This window comes from Equus quagga, chromosome 2 (assembly GCF_021613505.1).
Source record: "Equus quagga isolate Etosha38 chromosome 2, UCLA_HA_Equagga_1.0, whole genome shotgun sequence".
In the NCBI taxonomy this organism is placed as follows: Eukaryota; Metazoa; Chordata; class Mammalia; order Perissodactyla; family Equidae; genus Equus; species Equus quagga.
The window spans coordinates 156,620,568-156,642,286 of record NC_060268.1 but is presented as its reverse complement, the minus strand read 5'-3'; the positions used below and the strand labels follow the sequence as shown (position 1 = coordinate 156,642,286).

General features: G+C 36.8%; 1 protein-coding gene across 5 annotated transcripts in view; it reads right to left on the bottom strand.

The window, feature by feature from the left end:
* The window catches only part of BTRC (beta-transducin repeat containing E3 ubiquitin protein ligase), a 163,879-nt gene that overhangs the window by 14,024 nt on the left and 128,136 nt on the right, over nt 1-21,719 (bottom strand). For all 5 annotated transcript variants that reach the window (XM_046653331.1, XM_046653333.1, XM_046653334.1 and 2 more), the window contains 9 exons: nt 15,113-15,344; nt 11,442-11,628; nt 6,880-6,976; nt 6,071-6,208; nt 5,460-5,578; nt 3,550-3,799; nt 3,021-3,139; nt 1,531-1,641; nt 1-79 (listed from right to left, as the gene is read on the bottom strand). In XM_046653331.1, the coding sequence (XP_046509287.1) occupies nt 1-79; nt 1,531-1,641; nt 3,021-3,139; nt 3,550-3,799; nt 5,460-5,578; nt 6,071-6,208; nt 6,880-6,976; nt 11,442-11,628; nt 15,113-15,344 (1,332 nt within the window). The remainder of the gene's footprint in view (nt 80-1,530; nt 1,642-3,020; nt 3,140-3,549; nt 3,800-5,459; nt 5,579-6,070; nt 6,209-6,879; nt 6,977-11,441; nt 11,629-15,112; nt 15,345-21,719) is intronic.

Here is a 21,719-nt window from a genome sequence, read left to right as displayed (position 1 = left end):
CACAAGGGTCCGTAGACAGAGAGTCCCTGCAGGAGCACGGGGGTCCAAGGCAGCTACAAGATCCCACACTTTAATTTTTCTAAAGATCAAGAAGGGGACCAAAATCTTAGTTAAAAGTAAAATTAAAGCAACACAGGAAGAATAGCAAAAAGTCATGGCACTAAATATGTATGGTGGATATAGTTTATATAATAATGCAGCTCACAGGAATATATAAAACCTTTTTTGTCTGGGAGATTTGGTTCTTGCATTCATTTTTGTGTAGAGTTATTGGTCTTAACAGGGGAAAATGTAGGTGATTAACCTAAAGATGAGAAATAGGTTAGCTTTAACCACACTGAAGATAGTGAATGGTAAAGTTATATCATACTTTGGGGTCAAGAAGAGATATCAGACCTCTTAATGATATAAGAGATCACTTCGACCTAGAAACCTACAACTCTGAGGCATCTTCTTTCTGGTCAATTCTAAGAATAGCCCAGGTCAAATGTACCAGAGGACTGGGGTGCATTTAAGAACTCGGGAGTTTATATAAGCAAATCCTCCTATTTTGATTTACACAAGAAAAGTTTAGCTCTTCTAAAAATCAATTATAAGTCATGTCTCCTCAGGGTAAATAACAGACAAATCTCAAGAAAGCTGGGTACAGATCAAAACCAGGGCAATGAGAAATACAACCTTGAACCTAGCTGGAGCATGTTGTCACACCCTGAAAAATTTTCCAAGGTATGACAGTGATGGCTGACTCAAAGCAGAGGAATTGGGTCTGTTACACTTCCTGCTACTTGAGTTGTATTGATATATAAGTGTGGCCAGTTCATAAACTAAGATAACGTTGTAAGTAAGTTTCTGATACTTTAAAAGCCAATGTTTGAACTGTAGCCTCCACTCGCCCAAATCGGGCACCTTGACAAGAAGAAATGATAAAAGAGGCCTTCATAAGTGAATACACGTTTGTAAGAATTTACTATGTGCTTAGCATTGTGGACATGGGATCCATCCACAACATGAATGGATTCTATAACCACTGGAAATTAGATTGAAGAAAATGAAGATTACCGAGATAAAGTTACTCACTGTACCTGAAATTCTAGGAGGTGAAAACAAGAGGGCTGCGCTTTTAGGAATCACTCAGAGAGATCAAAATGCAAGACTCTACCACACTAAGCCCCAAAGATACTGCCCTCCAATGTTTCAGTTTTATTAATGAGTCACTATTTTATATGCACATCCTATTATACCGTTTGTCCAGTTCTTTGCTTTTTAGGGCAAAACAGACAACTATGTAACTAAATAACCAAAATATTAATTAAAAACATGAGCAAATAAGTGCAATTAGATGACTGCGAAGAATATTTTGGAAAAGAGTGAACAAAAGAGCGGTGAACACGTAGATTAGACACAAGAAATACTGGATCCTCTCTGTGAAATCTTTAATCTTACAGAGACAAGGCAAGGCTACATTTAACAACCTAAGACAGGAGGGATTAAGATGTAGGCATATTTTTTTAACACTGTTAGCAAACCTACCCATCATAGGCCCCACTGACTATCCTCTTGTTATCAAATCGAATACAGCGCACCAACTCCTCGTGGCCTTCTAACACTCGTAAACATGCACCACATTCTATGTCCCATAATCTGGAAGAGAAAATTGAGTCAAGTGAATTTTCATGTATTCTTTTCTAAGCTTGGAATGTTATAATAATATACTTCATATGTCTTTTAAAAATCCACAAAAATAAAATCAATCAATATCCATACAAAAATGTATTGCTTTCAATGTAATTTATTTCCTTTCTGCCATATAACTCAGGCAGAAAAATGTATGATTTAAGTTCAAACATAGCATATATTTTCAAAGCACAAAGCTTTGTATAATTGACCAAGACAAGAAAAGTAATCCTGAAATCACCAGTAAGAATGAGATGCAGTCTGGCAGTGACATCACAAGGCATGTCCACCTCTGTCACTGAGGACACTCTGCTTTCACCCACTGTCCAGAACTGTTTTTCTCATATAATGGAAATGCAAACTAAGTTCTCAAAAACTTTTTTTTTCCTTTTTTTTTTAAGGAAGATTAGCCCTGAGCTAACTACCGCTAATCCTCCTCTTTTTGCTAAGGAAGACTGGTCCTGAGCTAAAATCCGTGCCCATCTTCCTTTACTTTATATGTGGGACGCCTACCACAGCATGGCTTTTGCCAAGTGGTGCCATGTTGCACCCGGGATCTGAACCGGCAAACCTCGGGCCGCTCAGAAGCAGAACGTGCGAACTTAACCGCTGCGCCACCGGGCTGGCCCCTCAGAAACTTTTATATACTAATCTAAAAAACTGTATGCTTTCAGACCAATCCAAATATTTCTAGGAATGATCATTTCCTCAGATATAACAATAGCTCTGTCTTTGGTATTTTTAATGGCCTTTTCATCCTCTTAGTACTTCTTTGAAGGAAGGGAGGGGACTGATAAATCATGCAAATTCTATTAATATCTGTGTCATTCATCCCTGTGAAGGGAAAACACCAAAAAGTACTTCAATTTGTGGATTCTTCATAATTTCAGAGACTAGTTAACTCCCTGGCCAATTGTGTAATGCTAAGAAAACAAAATGCACAATTTCTAGTAGGGAACAAATCTTTTTTCCCTTTTTTTAGAACAGTGGCAGAGAGAAATGGCCTTTAGCTATTTATTAGCAGTTTTCAACTGTAGACAGGAGAAATTTAAAGGGAGGGGCCTTCAACCTCCATCTACTTCTCTCTCTTGTCCACTTCCTCATTTAAGCAGTACCTTTTAAATAGGTCTATCTGGTGATAAAACTATTACAGGAAGGAAACACATCAACAAAAAGCTTTGCTGTGCTGCCTCTGCTTGGGGCAAACTTTTGACCTGTAAGAAGCTACAGAAAGGAAAAATGTTTATTATAAACATAATGCAGTTGAAGATTTGTTTGATCTGTGCACAAACAATGAATGGCAGGATAATACTGATCCCTTCTGGGCAAGGGCACCTGCTGCTCACCTGATAGTGTTGTCAGATGAACCGCTCACGACCAGCCTGTCTCTGTACTGTAAACAGGCAATGCCGCGTTTGTGTCCATTTAAGGTCCTTACAAATTCACAAGTACTTGTGTTCCAGACCTGAAACAGAAAATAGCACTGAACGAATGGGGGAAGTCAACTTTTCAAACCAAACCAAATAAAAAACATGACAAGTTTGATTCATGGTAACATAAGGCTGATTTGTAGCTGGCCGCTATCACATGAGAATTCCTCAAATTGATTTAAGGTGTTAGCCTGGTCTTGTAGATACATTTTCTTTACCCTAAATTTACCTCTGCCCTTCTCACACTCACCATTATTTATAGGAATAAAATATCTAACCAAAACTATCACACAACTTGTCTCACTCATTACCTTTTTACACATAGACTAATATCTGAATTAAACATTAAGTTATTCTACAGTGATGTGTGAAATTGCCCTTGATCAGATGTTCATATGAACTCTCCTACTCTAAGTTAGGGACATACTGAAAAATGCCTTATTACCTTTATAGTCCTATCCCCAGATGCAGAAACAATGTACTTGTCATCAAAGTCTACAACATTGACGGCAGCTCGGTGTCCGACTAGCACCCTCCGGAGGGTGATATCAGTTGGGGAGGCCATATCCCATACAGCAATGGAACGGTCTTTGGAGCAGGTCACCATCATGCCATTATTGAAACGCAAGTGTAGAACTGCTTCACAATGGTGAATCAACGTGTTTAGCATTTCACCTGTATTTACATCCCACACCCTGAGACAAACAACATTAAGGTTATCTAAGATTTTGGTAGTACTCATGCTACAATCTGTTACTGGTATTTGAGGATAGTGCTCCTCTCCCCTCCCACTTCATTTCCATAGTTAGTGTTATACCCTACTCTTCTTTTGCAGCTTTGAGGTTGAGATGAGGTAAAGAGTACTGATGGACATGGGGAAGTGGTAGATGGAGGGCTGGGCTGGGATGCTGCCAATCTGAAATCCTTGAGACATACTACTTGAAATCTGGGCAAGTTGTGGGGGATAGGAACGAGGCTGCAGTCACCATCACCTACTAATTGCGTCCAGATTTCAAGATTATTATAAAACTTCTGACATTCAATCTGATACCATTAATTGAATACATTTTTAACTGGGAATCTGACTAATAACAGCAGCATTAGTGTCCTACAGATAGCCCTCAGGAACAAGAACGGATATAGGCCAAGAAGCTTCTGTGACAGACTGACTTAGTACTGTGGATTTGAGCTTGATGACCCTGGATCTTAGATTTCACCACGCAGGTCAAGGCCCAAGATTACCTAGACTCTAAGTCTAAGGCCCTATTTCTGTGCTTTGAAGGCAGGTAGGAATCAAGAATAGCCATCCGATTGTGAATATGGGCTTCAGAGCACAGTGTGGGACTCTCAGATAGCTTGAGAATTTTGTATGATGATATATTTTATTTTGATTACTCTATTTTTGTATATTTACTTTAGTTTTTATAACACATTTTATTTCCTTTTCCAGTTTAAACCCCCCCTTTTAGAAAATAATTTTTTCCTTTAATCTTATAAACGATGTTAGCCTCTACAATGTTTCAACTACCTTGAGGCACTCCACAAGTACCAATAAATGTTAAATGTCAATAACTATAATAAGAACTGAGTTTGCTATGCCTTTAAGTCAAAAGACAAGAAACAGGAACAGCTTTTTCTATTCACAAAGGATAACCTGGAATGGTAAACATTTAACTTCAGAGAATCTAACAATGCAGTTAACCGCCTTTTTTTTTCTATTTTTTTTTTAAGTTACTTTTGATGCATTATGTTTGCTAAATCCTTTAGCTTAAGGCAAAATTCCTAACAGAGGTTTCCAGCAGTGCTGCTGGTACCCAGAACTCAAGCTACACTGGACTCCAGCAGCATAATGGCTGTGTCATCAAATCACTAACGCCTCTGGAAATTGAAGGCCCCTCCCTGAGTGAAGCTTGCAATTAAAAACTGCAGGGGCAGCAGGGGAGGGGCTGGCAAAGAGAAAGCATTGCTCACCTGTACACATTTTAAAGGAGATAATGCATGCCTGCACTACAGTTATAACCACCTGAAAGGAAGGCTTCGTTCCATTCATGTCATTCCCCTGTGAGGTGGTTTTTGTAAGGAATGCAAGGTTCACTAACTTTCTATAATAGATGATTCTCCCAAATTAAAACAGAATATGTAGTTTCTTAAATGTACAAACATGTAAACTTACCTTAATCATGCCTAAATCAAGTTGTCTAGTTCTAGACTGACACAATGATGGGAATTTATTCTTTATTAGTTACGAAGTTTCAGAGCTGTGTTCATGCAGAAATATACAAAATTACTATCTATGACAAAGAACAGAGCAGATCTGGTATTTCAGAGTTCAAAAGATCATTTGAAATTTTCTACCTGACCGTGGAATCCGATGATCCAGTTATGATCACCCTCTCGTCATACTGGAGACACAGGACAGAACCCGTGTGGCCTGTGAGAATTCGCTTGCATTCCAACGTGCTTTTATCCCAGATCTAGGATGACAAACAAGATCCTTTTGATCACTGTCATAATGGGGTGCTGCAGAGACTTGCTGGCTCTATTATGTGTTTGATTCCCCAAAAGAATCAAAGCCCAGAGTAGTGTGGAATGCATTCTTTTCTACAGGTATAGCTAAGCACCTATATATATGTGGTTTCAGTAGTAATGCAGACTTTATCCTTTTCATTAAGGAAAAGGAGTAACCTATAATTATGTGAGGGTGAAAAGAGTAATAGCCCATTCAGTGCACCTAAAGAAGAGAATTTAACCCTAGCACTATGCATTTGTATGTGCTTCTGGTGAGGGAGGGCAGGAGGAAAGCAGGTATCTGTCCTTTAAGGAAATGATTTTGGCTTTGGGACTGGAAACAATCTAAAACTTTCATTTTGTGGAAATAATGCTTAGAGTTTATGCTTTGGATTGCTTTTATGAAGGTGGTTAGCCTCGCTTATTCAGCTACCTTCTCACAATTGAACAGACCTCACCTTGATTGTGTTGTCTCGAAGGCCACTTACTATCTTCTGATCATCATACTGTAAACAGTAAACTCCTTTGCTTGTTTCACTTCGGCAGTGGATTCTCTGTAAACTGTGTCTTCCACATCTCCAATTAGATTCTATGGTCTGAGAAGGAATGGTAAAGAGACAGTAATTAGGAAAAGACCAGAACTAAACTCTTACCTGACTTTCATGGCAACCAATGACAAATGCTCAATGCTTCCCTCAATGCATATACAGAACTTAAGGCAAACTAAAAAAAAAGTTTTTAAAAGGCCACTATTTAAAATTGTAAAACATTTTTCCATTTGCAAAGTAATTAAAGATTTATTTCCTAGAACTCTCTTGCATATAACTTGTATAATTAAATAATAAATCTTGTGGAAAGAGACTGCTCACCAACAGAGGGCAAGCTATGAACCACATGAGGTATGTACTCAGAGCTCTTCTTACTATGTGGTGGCCATTTCTACCAGTGAACTTCCATGGAGGCTCAATTCAGAAGATATGCGAACTGTATATCAGCTTCTAAGTGTAACCTTAACAGTCTCACAGCTATTGTATGACGACATCATATGCCCTCTCTCTTGCTCATCTATCAGTAAACAATTTTTAAAAGCTTTAACATTTTTGCTTGGCAATTTACTACATTTTACCTAGCCTATTCACTTGTAAAGAAATTGATATTTAACCCACATCAATAAACCTTAATGGGTTTGCTGTAACAATGCTGTTATTGAAGAATGCTGATGTTTCTCTAGTATTTGGCAAATACCCAAATATACATAGATTCTTACCTCAATGTCTTGTATAATTTTAGGATAAAGTGCTCTATAAAAAGAGTTGGGAGGAGCATTCCCATCAGGAGGTTTGTTTTTGAATAAATAATGTCCCCTAAAAAAACAACAAATATTTCCCAATAAAAATCATAATACTGTACATTTACAAGGAGCTTCATCTCTCTTCAAAGTGTTTTCACAGTTACCGTTCCACGTAATCTCCCTAACTAGCTAGAGGAGGTGTGAAGTCAAGCCTGATTTCAGGAGTCCCACATCAAGGAGGAACTTTCTGGGCTGTAAGGAATTCAGTCAACACTGATTTGTTTTGGGTAAAACATGATGATTTCCATGTAGAACATCAGAGTATCAGGCCTTCAGGAATATTACAATGTCAATAGCCAAAGGAATATGTATAATCAGAATTCATCTACTTGTCTGTCACACTCCTGTACAGACAGACTCATTGGCCTTATCTTTTGAAAGTTTTGTTAGTGATGGTATCTACTACCTTTGAACTATGTACATGCCCCACAGCCTTTTCACTGAGTAAAGCTGTGCCAGTGTCACTGGAGCCTAGCATCGTGGGCAGCAGGAATGCCTCTGTCATGGAGATCACTTTGTCTCGTCTTCATTTATGTGGAGGAAGGTGTGCTGGTGGCTCAGGCACCCAGGCTGCTGGTGATCAGTGTAGCTATGCTTTAAAAGGAGCAATTCAGTTCATTTCGACAGAAAACAAAGGCATCACAGGAGTGTCCAGCACCAGGCATGGAAGAAGATGAAAGGAAATGCCTAAGAGCACTGTGCTGTCAAGTCTAAGGCACGAAATTGACTTTCACAGGTGTGTTCCTGGCTACATACACACATACATGCATTTTACTGCCTTTCCTTGATTCCTGTGAGCAACATTTGTTAGCATCTCCTTCCTTATGACAGCACATCCCTGGAATACTCATATCCCAAGCTAGATCTTTGCTACAAAAAAAAATCAGTAAATGGCAATCACTTCCTGCTGGGTAAAAAATTTAATTCCTCATCCTGAAGTTAAGAACCCACCAAACACGGTGTGGAAGCTAGTAAACCCCACTATGGGTGTACTAACTGCTGTTCTCACTGGCACCGTGCCTTGCAAAGTGGAGACAGGCAGAAATGCCTCTGAGTGTAATACTGGCACCAGAGAAATCATGTTTTCTCTGGGCCAGTCATCCACTCCTCCCTCTATAGCTCCATTACAATATAATTAATTGTTTGATGTCTCCAGGAGCGCTTCTACCCTGCCCTCTTCCTATTATATACCTTGAAAATTAGTTGAAAAATTTCCTATCAGGAAGGTAGCTGGTTCTGACTTCTGTGTTAATACAGAAAGGGAAATCTGCAATGGAGGAGCTAAAATAATAGTTTTTAAAAGGGGACTAATAGGAGCAAGAAACATGATACACTAACATAAAGAAAAGGCCGAACAAGACACATTATGAAATAATTCTAGCTTAAGAGATACACTTTGAACAATCTTATTCGATAAACACATTGCAGGCAAACAGCAGATTTTGAATGAAGAGATTCTAAATCTGGTTAATAATTATTAATAATTTCAACTTCAACATCCTTTAATGAGGTAGGAATCACTATATTGATTTTGCTGATAAAGAAATCAAATGTCGGGGAGGTTAAGTAACTTGCCCAAGGTCACACAGCTAGTGAGCAGACCTGGGATTTGAATCTAAGTCTGACTTCAGAGCCCTCACTCTTAACTACTTTATTGTCTCTCAGTGCCCACAATTCCTCAGATTCCTGTCTTCCTTTTAATCTCTGGCAATCTATACAGGCACTCCAGGATTTTCTTCGTATGCAATACAACTATCTCTACATCCTAAGGAAAGAGAAAGCATATACTTTTCTGATCTCATTTTCTATCCCACTGTATTTACCATGCCTTGGTAAAGAAGTATGTGAATTTCTTCAAATCAAAGGTACTATAAAAAGGGTAGCTAGATGTTGAGAACTGATTTCTCAGTATATATCTATGTTGTAAGTCAAAATCTTTTATGATGCAAGCTCTTTGACAACAGGGACCACTTGTATGTGAAATGCCTAGTACCTCTGAGAGCAAGAGTACATAATAAACGCTAAATACTAACTTCAGAATGTTATCATAAAACATGATCTGCTGATTAAGAAAATAGACTTTTCCCAAGTGGTCTTTTATCATACTTTTAGAGTAACCATTACTGAGCAGAGAGAGCATATTCAGTATTATTCAAGAGTGAAAATGACAGAGTTCATGTCCTAGGGGCAGACTGTCAAATTCATCTAGATATAAACACAATAGCAGAGTGGAATTTAAACTCAAAGCGTTATTAGAAAACTGTATTTACTTGTTTATTTTTGGTTGGAGGAAATGTAAGAAACTTTCAATAATAGCATTTGTGGGAAAGTATAACAGAAAGACTTTATTGACACAGTAGGCTTAGTAAGACAACTTGAAAGAAGAAAATGAGAAACTGATCATACATTAAATTTTTTTTAAAAAGTGGCAGACGACAACCAACACAGGAAGACAGGCAACATGTAAAAAACAGAAGCAGCTACAGAAAGTCAAGGGGATACTGGAGGAGGTCTTGATGAGTGGACAAATATTTGTAATTTCATGGGTCTGTATCAAGCTAAGATGACAAATGTGGCCAAAGACAAAGGAATATAGTCATAACTCTGAAGGATACTCAAAAGAACAGGAATGGGTTTCTTGGTTGAAGAGAGGGTAAAGAGTGATAATTAGTGCTGGATTCTGGATTATTTCTCAGCTATATTTTCATATACTGTTTAAAAAGATCAAAAAGCCATCTTTTCAATGATTTTATTTGTTTTTTTCTTTGTAACTAACATATCAGATCTTGCTGTTTAGTGCCTATCCTCAGCAAAATTGTGGAACCTATGTTTATCAATGGCATTTTCACATGCATCTGCCAAGATCTGACCATCTACTTCTTGTTCTCTCTGGCTTCAAAAAAAGACTTTGTAAAGTCTCAAGGTCTGATAACCGTTTCCTGTCATATACAGTCTAAAAGGGAACAAGGTATATTTTAACAGGGAACAAAACCTTTACAGCTATAGGAACGAATCTCTGTCACTGAAATTTCAGATCAATTATCTGGAGGAGAGTTTCTTTTCTTTCCTTTTTTTCTCTTCTTTTTTCCCCTGAGGGGTAGAGAAATATTTCTAGCTACCCTAAAATTTTCCCATGTAAGCAACTGCCTTCTCTATTTCTAAGGCTGGTTCTGGCACACTTAGCAGGATGATAGACTTTGGACGCCACACAACTATGTAACTTACTTGCTTTTTTATACGATAGAGCTTATTTCCAAAGTATGAAGTAAGTTATGAAAGATAAGGTTTCTATCTTTCTATAAGTGAGAATAAGAAAAACACATTTGGAAAGGGGAAATAGAATAAGTTTCCATTTATGCAATTTTCATATAGCCAAAGAATTGCCTGGAATTTGCTTTCTTTAATTGAATTTGAGGGAAATCTTAAAGTCTTCCTAATAGCCAGAATGACAGAAATCTCTTGAAGCATTTGGTATAATATTTAGAGGTCATTATGTTAATTATATATTCATGAATTTCAAAGATACAGAAAAAGAAAGGGAGCCAACTATATTTTTATGAAAATTGCTAAGAAAAGTTGATCCTCCATTCTTCACTGTTTGGCATTTCTTTAACAATTGATAAACTTAATTGCTCAGGATTATCACTGAGCACATATATGCCTACTGGTGCATATCTATCAACTAAAGTACTTAATATGTCACGTTTATTTTATTTATGAAATATTCACACCTGACTTTCCTATAGTGACATTCTAGAGACATCCTCTGAGAGAAAATTATATATAGACGGCATCTTTCAGAAGTTCTAATGAAATGGTACCACTACGTTAAGAGAACAACAACAAAATTGGTGAATTCTCTTAGGCTGCTAACTATATAATGCCTTAAGGAATTCAGGATTAAGTAGTAAAATCTTGAAAAAGTAAATGTCTTATGAAGAAACAATGATTTATACTAAATTCCATTTTTCACTCTGATGGCTAGAGTTCTTATTCTACTTGGGCATAAAAATAATTTTGATTACAAAGATGATAAAACACCACAGATATGGGGTAAAGGTAAGAAATCTTTGGAAGGAGAAAAATAATTATTTGTTCTGGATTTTTTTAGGGGAAAGCTGGATCTGATGGCTTCTGTGTGACTCAAAGTCATCCACTTGCCTTATAAATTGCCCATCGGCCCTTTTTCAGGATACCAATTTCTGGCCAGAGAACAGAATGCTTTAAACGGGAGGGCTGATCAGGTTTTCATTATTTTTTGCAAAGCAGTATTAATATATTATTTGCTATTTATGAGTGAGTGGTCAGAAGAAAAACTGCTGAGTACATGAACAACTATTTTACACTTTTTGCTATAAACCAGCGCAAAATCACTGTATTAAACGATAAGCAGTCTCATTGGTTCCCAGAAATATTTCAGTAACTCTGAACAGCCAGGTCCTGAAGCCCTATAACAGTAAGAAAGTTAAAAGGCTCACCACCCTCTTCGTTCTGCCAGGCCTCTCCACAGAGAATCTGTCCTGACCATTCTCTCGATGAGCTTCTTCCATAACATGCCATCAGATGTCACTCGGTACCATTCCTTGCACACAAGTTCAGCAGCACATAGTGATTTGGCATCCAGGTATGACAGAATGTTCTCAGCAATGTGATCCAAACCTCGAGCTTTCAGTGGGGGGAGGAGGCAAAGAAAAAGAACATAGGTGATGGTGAATGATTTTTTACAAAAGGTCCTTTAAAACAGAACAGCATTTATTCTGCTATGAAGGCACATCACTGTCCCTAGTGTGGTCCAGTTTCTTTTTCAAACAGAGACTTGGGTAAAATGAGTGTCAATAATTTTTCCATAAGGTTACAGAAATGAACAATATTTTCCATCTTCCTTTAGATACGGAAGTTAAAGCTAACAACCAGCAAACCCCCCAAGACATTAAAAATAAAAAGGATTCCAGAAAACGATTCACATCTATCTATATGGATTTCAGCACTAGGGGATGTTCTATGGATGGCATCTCAAACTCTGTGATTCAGACTCCCCCCCCCCCCAAATCGCTATATTAGGTCCATTTCTCATTCCATTTCTATTACGGCTGCACTTCCAAAGCTGTTCAGTAAAAGAAATATCCTTTAAATGTACTGGGGGAGAGGCACTAAGTCAGAATGTGCTGGGTTATAGAATTTGGGGCATGCAGAAAGGAGAGAAGAAGGAAATACAGATTGGTATAGGAACATCCCAAGAGGAAAGACAGAGAAGTATGTTTAAGTTCAGGGATGAGTTTAATTTCAGATGTTTAAAAAAAAACTATATTTGAGAATAGTTGCTGCTATAAAACCTAAATGACAGTTAGCCAAAAATGAAAAAATCCAAGACCAATAGATAACGGTTAGAAATTCAGGGACTATTTCGTAGGATGCAGAAAGGAATAGAGTGGAAGTAGATCTTGGGCTGTATAAACTAGATAGGCTTCCCAAGTAAAATTCTCTACCACCCAGATCTGTACTGAGGCCTCAGAGGAATAGATCTTATAAAATAGGATGATTACACTAATAAACCTTTTGGCTGCTGTTCTAATTCACAAGTGAGACAAAACATTCAAAGTTATTTCTTTTTACAGGTTACATATCAGAGATATGCTAAAGACTTAAATAGTGCAGAGGGATTTCTTCATACTCTGACCTCCTTAGGCAAAAACTTAACAAATAGGAAAGAGAATACCACATTTCATTTTGTGCCCTTCTCCTGAATCATACAAAGACACATGTGGACAGCATTAACAACAAATGTGCTTAAACGGTATTCTAATTATACTGTATGGATATCAGTCACATTTTTCAGCAGATTTGGAAAAGAAAACATTAAATGGATCTTGTTTGGCTGGCATCACATGTTTATATTTAAGCATAAGCAGATGGAGGCATCCATCACCTAATTCTTATTAAAGGAACATGACCATAAGCCAATTAAAGATATAATAATTAGTTCTTCATGAAAAATAAGTGATGGTACAATTCCTGCATCTTTATATTGAGACTTTCTACACCATAAGAAGTTTCCAAAATGCATTCTTGTGTTTTTAATGGCTGCCATCAAATTGCTCCTAATCTTTCACTATGTCCCTATAATAAGTCTTTGGAAGTAATTTCACGTAACACTCCAAACAAAACCATTACATTAATGGATTACAGGCATTTTTTTGAAGCAGTTTGGTTTACTGAATGTAGCCAGATGGTGTAGGTTTATAAGTTAAAATGGTCATAAAGCCTTAGACTGATGATTCAATATCTTATAAATTGGTCAGCAGATACACATCAGGGATCGGTATTAGGCAAAGGATACACAGGTCTAATCAACTCCTATTCAATTCTTAGTGGTATATGCTTGAGATAGTAGCATGTCTTGGTGACTGGGGAGAGCACAATAATGAGGTACACAAAGATTGTTCGCACAAAGAAAACTGTTGTCTATGGCTAAAACAAAATCCAATCAGTGAAGAGGGGGCAGAAGTCTACTCTACTTAACAAAAGATATACTTACAAATTCAGTTTTAAACTAAGATATAAATAGGCATTTATTTTGTCTTAAAGGGTAATTAAAATTCCAATTTTGGAAGAAGAAATTTTTAAAAAAGATATAATTGGCAAAGATTGAACAAAGTGGTAATATGCAGTTTCGGGGAGGGTATAAGTTGGTATTTTTTTTAAAGGACAGTTTAGAACATGTATTAAAAGCCTCAAAAATGTTTATAATTCATTAATATAGGAATCCCACTTCTGGCATTTTTTCCTAGGATGCCCAAAAGATTTATGAATAAGAATGTCTACCATAGTGTAGTTTATAACAGGAAAAACATTTTAAACTACCTAAATGTTCAATAAAGAACACAGTAAGAACAAATACGTTATAAACACTTATGATCCCAGCTTTAGAGGGAAATATACACATCTAGAAAAAATAGGAAGGCTACATGCCAAAATAGCAAATTAGTAGTTCTCTCTGAATGGTAGGGTTCTGGGAAATTTTATTTTTATATTTTAAACTTTTTAAAATTTTCTAAGCTTCCTATAACTTCTATAAACAGGAAACAACAAACAAAAAATAAAAACAAGATATATTTTAGAGACTCACTCATCTTTGTACTATTTTTTTCTTTTCTTTCTTTATTTATTTTTGAGGACGATTAGCCCTGAGCTAACTGCTGCCAATCCTCCTCTTTTCCCTGAGGAAGACTTGCCCTGAGCTAACATCCATGCCCATCTTCCTCCACTTTATATGTAGGATGCCTACCATGGCATGGCATGCCAAGCGGTGCCATGTCCGCACCTGGGATCCAAACCAGCGAACCCCAGGCCACCGAGAATCGGAACATGTGAACTTAACTGCTGCACCACTGGGCCGGCCCCCTATTTTTTCTTTTAAAATTAGTTTTTGACAGATGAGAACCTTATATTTCACTAAGAAAACATTTTCCCCAAATTCTGATGCCTATGGAGTGTCCTAGATCACCATCGAACATTCAGTGAAACAACCACAGCACCTTCCAAAAAAGTATTTTGAGTGTGTGTGTGTATATATGTGTGTGTGTGTGTGTTATATTTAAATATACATTTTAAGAAATATATATTTTTACATATATAGTTTACAATAGCTATTTGGTTACTGAGTACAGTGAAATTGTGAAGCCTGGAACTTACATATTTAATGTTACAAGGCTCCTGAGATATCTTTCTTTCTAAAATACTCAGTTAAAAATGTTTCTTATTGATTCCTACAATTTAAATATTCTGTTGATAAATTTCCTTAGAAATCCAAATCCAAACATAAGTGAACATATTTTGAAACATTATAAAAGACATACCTCAAATCAGATAATGTTTCAGAAAAGATTTTATTTGGACCTATGTGTGGGTGAAAATAGGGTGAGTAGAAGGGCATGAGATAGGGAGAAGGCAGGGAAAAGAGAAGCCTCTTTCCAGAGTTTGATTTTTTGTATTTATACCCCAAGAAGGTACAATTAAAGGACTCAGTTTGTAAAAATCAAGCCAATAAAGACTTTTAAAAAGAGAGATGTATACCTGAAAATCCACTACCATTACCATTGTAACATATCTTCCAGGCAAATTAATGGCTCACAAACACCCATAGACATACCTGGCAGAGCAGTTATGAAGTCCCTCTGCAACATTGGTTTAAGATACGAGTTTATGTGCCCATGTTGGTAATGACACATTTGGGATATAAGATGTTCCACAAATTCCACTTGATCGGACTCTGACCACTGCTCAAAATATTTGACACACAGTTCCTTTTCCTTCTCATAGCTTGCTGAGAGTTTCCGTTGCTTGGGCACAATCATACTGGAAGTGCCATTGGTAAGTTTTGTCTGTAGAAGCAGTGCATTAAAAGAAAGATATAACAATAAGTATTAAAAATGAGGGAAATATATAATTTTCTAGTCTAGCATGTTATGTTAGGTCCATATGATGGAGCTCACTCTGTTACTCTATTAGTAATTGGATGTTTGTGAACAGCAATCACATGGAAAGCCACAGAAATATCACAGTAAGTAACTGGTATTACCAATATTCCTGGTAAATCAGGAATATTGCCAGATGATTAGGCATCTATTTCCATAAGTTCACAGGAAGACATTATTTGGAGATATACTGATGAAGGCTGAAAGTATATTAAGTTATTATCACTAGCAAGCAAAAAAGTTAATTTGCTTTTTCTTACATACACCAGTTACTGGACATTCACACAATTACTTACACACAACTTATTTTTTAACAGTCAAATAAGAAATCCTCCATGCAAAGAGAGGCCAATGAATAATTTGAGACTTGGTACCTTTGGAGATAAAACTTAACATTTATATGCTCAATCTACCCTTTTCCTTCCAAAAAAAATCCCATCTCTGCTGTCATCAAAATTACATGCCATAAGTCTTTTTTATTAATTGGTTCATTCAATAAACATTAATTGAGCATCTACAATATACCAAACACTGCCCTAGGTACTAGAAATACAACACTGAACAAAAATAACAGTCTCTATTATCAGGAACTTATGTTCTAGTGTGTATAGCAAGTTAAAAACATAACCAAATAGAAAATATATAGTACAGATAGTGCTATGAAGAAAAATAAAGCAGGATAAGGAGATAGAAAAAAGTGTATATTATTGTAGTAGGCAAAACTCTAAGATGATTCCCCCAAGATTCTTGGCCTCTGGTGCACAAACATCTTCTCAGTTATTTAAACAAATATTTAGGCACGGCGATGATTTAATTAAGGTCCCAAATCAGTTGACTTTAAGATAGGGAGCTTACTGTGGTGGGTCTGACCTAAACAAATGAGCCCTTTAAAAGCTGAGAGTTTTCTCCAGTTGGTTGCAGAAGAGGAAGGGGATGGTGTGGCAAGGAATGTCGTCAGCCTCTTAAGAGCTGAGAGCAGCTCCCTGATGACAGCCAGCAAGGAAATGGGGACCTCAGTCCTACAAATGCAAGGAACTGAATTCTGCCAACTTCCCCCAGAGCCTCCAGATGAGAATTCAGTTCAGCCAACACCTTGATTTCAGCCTTATGACACTCTGAGCAGAGGACCCAGCCATGCTCTGCCAGACTTCCCACCTAGAGAACTGTGAACTAATGAATGGGTATTATTTTAACTTGCGAAGTTTGTGGTGATTTGTTATGCAGCAATTGGAAAAAAAAGACTAATATAGTTATTTAAGTCTAAAGGGTCAAAGACAGTTTGTCTAAAGAGATGACATTTGAACTGAGACATGAAGGAAATGAGGGAACTAGACATTTTGTTATACGAGGGAAGAATGGTCTAGGCAATGGGCATTTTGAGGCAAAGGTCCTGGGTAAGAGTCTGTCTGGCACCAAGTCAGCAAGGAGAAATAAAGTTGGAGAAGTAGTCCAAGCCAGATCATCCAGGTCATTTAGGGAGTGGTAGCTAATCTCCAAAGGTGGCTCCAAACAATTCCATCCCTCCCTGAACATGAATGCCGTTCCACCCACCAAGAGGTGGAGTTTGTCCTAGCCTTTAAATCTGGGCTTTGATTAACAGAATGTGGAGAAAGTGACATTCTGGGACTTCTGAGCTTAAGCAGCTTCTGCTTACTCCTTCGAGCCTTGAGCTACCACATAAGAAATTCAGGCTACCCTTCTGGAGAAGGAAGTCTGGAGGATGAGAAGCTATGCAGAGAGAGGTCTCATGCAGAAGCACCTAAAAAGCCTGAGAGTGACATGATCTGACACCTTTTAAGAAGATCACTGCTGTGTAGACAATACATTGTAGGGGAGATAAATGGAAATAAAGAGACTAATTAAGAGACTACTTCACAGTAGTCCATGGAAGAGACAACAATCTTTTGGACTAGAGTGGTTGCTGTAGAGGTGGTGAGAAATAACTGGGATTCAATGCATATTTTGAAAACAGATCCAACTGAAATTGCTGATGGACTGGATATGGGGTATGAGGAAAAAAAGGAGACAAGGAGTCAGGTTTGATTCTGGGGAATACTCAGAGAAGATTCAGAAATGAACTAAAACGTTTACTACTCTGAAGAAAGCTGGTTTTCTTTAGAGGATAACCACAAAGTGGTATAACTAGGTACTTTTCAAAGTAATTTGAGGGATCTTTGGCATTTTTGCCTGAGGCAATCCCAATTTGGCAGAGAGACCCATGTTACTATGGAGGTTCATACCTGTTGAGACATATTGAATGTGCCATAAAACTGTATCAAATTTGGATAATCAGCTTCTGCTATTTAAGGCACACACTTCCCTTAATTTCTACATGTTAAATCCTACATGCGGGCCTTTTTACAAATGATTCCTGATACACAGCTGAATGCACATTTTTAAGAATGGTATTAGCCATTCTATTTACACAGAAAGAGCTGACACCTGTAAACAGCAAGCCGTGGTGTACAGAGTTGGACGTTTTCTAGCATAAACGCCACTGTTGTCTATGATATAGACTAAAAATGATTAATATGAACCTTGTTAAACACAGGCTTTGGGAGACCTTAGGGCTGCTTTTTGTGTAGGTTATTTGTTTGCATCTCAGAAATCAAGAAACACGGAGTAAGATTTAGAAAGCTAACAAATAGGTGGGTTTACAAGCTTGCCCAAATGCCACATCTCATCCCAATAACCAAAACCTCCCAGTCCATCATCTTTTACATATATGTCCTTTGTCTTTTAAAAGTTAGAAATGGACCTGAATTGGATGCTACCCAGAGTATTGTTTTCTGGCTAAAGACCAGAAATGCCAGTAACGGGGAACAATAATCAGCAAGGTAATGAAATTATTCTGTTTATACCTTAAACAAACCAGATATATCCATAATCGTGGGGAGTCATGCTTTGGTCAGTGGCTATCAGACTATAGATAAAAGTGCCTAAGGATTTCACAAGTTTGGTTAACCCACTGCAGGAGCTAAAATTCAGTCAAGACTTTCTTATACTGTCAATGATCAAATCATAAATGGGACCTAAACATTTGGCTAGTAGAAATGAAGTATAAACTGAGAGGTCATATATTTACCAACTGTCTGGGCTATTCTAGTTGGTACTAGATTTTAGTCACCACCCCTCAAAGCAGAATATTTCCTTGTGAGATAGAAAGACACATACTTCAGATCCATCATCACTTCAAATGAGTTACTCTTAACTACTACACACCACACCGTATTGTTTTAATAGCCCTGGCCCTAGAGTAGAAAGACCTGGTTTCAAATTCTACCTCCTCAACTTACCAACTGCGTGACGTGGAATAAATAACTTGATATTTTCTGAGTCTCTGTTTCCCTCATCTGCAAAATGGGGATAATTATAAAATGTATTCCATTTGGTTTTTGTGAGGATCAAATAAAATAATCAAAGAAAAGCATGCTTAGCTCACCACCTGGCACACTGTAAAGTGCTCAATAAATCAACATATTTAATGAACTTATGACACTGCTGGAGTTGGACCTTCCCTCTCTTTTTGAAAATACATCCTTCTTTCTCACTAAGTACTATATATATAGATATTGTTTTTCTATTTTAATTTTCTATTTTAATTTTTGAAGTATAATATACATAAAAATGCATAATCTTATGTTTACAGCTTGATGAACTCTCACAAGGTGAGCACACCCATGTAACCAGCACCCAGATCAAGAAACAGATTATCACCAGCCTCAAAAGCCCTGACTTGTGCTCCTTTTTTTGGGTCACCAGCACCCCTAAGGGTGACCACCATACTCATTACATTTTTTTTTGAAATATATTAAAAAAAATCTGTCTGCCTAGAAAATTTACAGTAGCATTAAAAAAACCATAACACTTGGGAACAAATTTAACAACAAATGTGTAATACTTATAAACTGAAAACCACAAAACATTGCTGAGGGAAATTTAAGAAGACTTTAAAAAATGGAGAGATATATTATGTTCACAAATTGGACTCAATATTGTTAAGATGTTTATTCTTTCCAATTGATCTATAGAGTCAATGCAATATAAGTAAAAATCCCAGCAGGCAAATTGATAAGATGATTCTAAAATTTGTACAGAAATGCAAAGGACCTACACTTTAGCCAAAACAATCTTGAAAAATAAAAACAAAGATGGAGGACTCACACCACTGAATTTCAAGACTTATAAAAAAGCAACAGTAAAGATAGTGTGGCTCTGATGTAAGGACAAACATATAGATCAATGGAACAGAATAGAGAGTCCACAAATAGACTCACATACGGCCAGTTAAGTTTTGAGAAAGGTGTCAAGATAATTCAATAGGGAAAGGATAGTCTTTTCAACAAATGATGTCGAAACAACTGGATATTTACATAGAAAAAACGAACTTTGTTCTTTACTTGAGACTATATACAAAAATTAATGTAAGTAGATTCTGGATTTACATGTAGGAGCTAAAGCAGAATTTCTAGAAGAAAATATATGAGAAAATCTTGGTGCGCTTGGGATAGGCAAACACTTCATAGATAGAGCACAAATGCACCAAAAAAGTACAAACTTTCTTTTTTTTTTAAAGAAAAAAATAGATAAATTGGCATGTGGCAAAATTTTAAACTTCTGGTTTCCAAAAGAAATAGTTAAGAAAATAAAAATACAAACAGCAAGCTTGGAGGAAATATTTGCAATATATGTATTTGACAAAGGACTTGTATCTAAAATATATAAAGAACTCTTAGAACTTGGTAATAAGAAAATAACTTTTTTTTTAGTGGGCAAAAGATTTAAACAGACACTTCAGAAAAAAAGATCTATGGATGCCAATAAACATGTGAAAAGATGTTCAACATCATTAGTTACCAGGAAAATGCAAATTAAAATCACGAGATACTACTATACATTTACTAGAGAGGCTAAAATTAAAAAGACTAATGATACCAAGTATTGGCAAGAATGAGGAGCAACTGGGTCTCTCATACGTTGCTGGCAGTGTTTAATGGTACAACCACTTTAGAAAACAGGTTGACGGTTTCTTATTAAGTTAAACATAAACTTACCATATGACCCAGGAATTCTACTCTTACGTATTTACTGCCACCCACCCCTCTCCACACGCAATGAAAACATTTCCACACAAAAGCCCTTTGGTGCCCATCTAGAGTTGAACTGATAAACAAATTGTGATATATCCGTACAATGGAATAGTACTTAGCAATAAAAGGAATGAACTACAGATACACAGAATGACAAGGATGAATTTCAAAAACATGCTGAATGAAAGAAGGTAGGAACAAAAGGGTATATACTTTATGATTCTACTTACATGAAATTCTAGGAACAACGAATCTAATTTATAATTGTAAAAACAGATCAGTGGTTCCTCAGGACTGGATGTGGGGTGGGAGTGACTGAGTAAAGGCACAAGGAAAGTTTTTGGGGCAATGAAAATGTTCTATAGCTTGGTAGTTACACAGGTGTATATATTTGTCAAATTTATTGAACTGTATACTTAAAATGGGTGTATTTTACTGTATGTAAATTATCTTAATAAAACGGATTTTAAAAGCTTCTAAGGATAGACTGTTCCTAAGGATAAATGCCTCTATAATATTAATTTCATTTGTAATTAAGATATTACATTTGTAGAGAACTCTGGAAATAAAGGGCTTCATTATCAAATCTCTTCTATCATTCTCCCATACAGATTTATCTACTAATGTCTAAAGTAAATGCAGCAAAATTTCAATTTGAGAACCTTTGAAAATCCACAAGGGTACAGTGAAAAAGTTCAATTATTAAAAAATCAAAAGGTTATATATTAGAGTGTATGGGAGAGAGGGTAATTGTTACCGGTAGCAATAGAATTGATTTGGCTTTCCCAACAAAAGCCTGATGACTCAACCACTACTGCTTAAATGTCTAGGAAAGCTGACAAACCACCTCAGTTTAATGGTAACACTAACTTTCTGCCACCCCTGCACATCTCCTCTTCTGCTTTTCTGTTTACAATGAACAGTTATCTCCAGAAAAGAAAGAAAGAAAGAAGCTGCCAGGTGACAAGCACGCAAAATGAAAGGACTTAAGTATTTATATGACTGTCTTCAGCTTGGTCCTCAAAGGCTAAGGGCTAACATTTTTCCCCTCTGAAAACATATTATATGTACCACTTTCAAAATTACCATGAATTTCTCTAAAGCTGCTGCCTGGGCGAGGAGGGAAAAATATATAGTTGCAGACACCAACTAGCCTGACCACCACCACTGCAATATTAAGTGTGCTGACTTT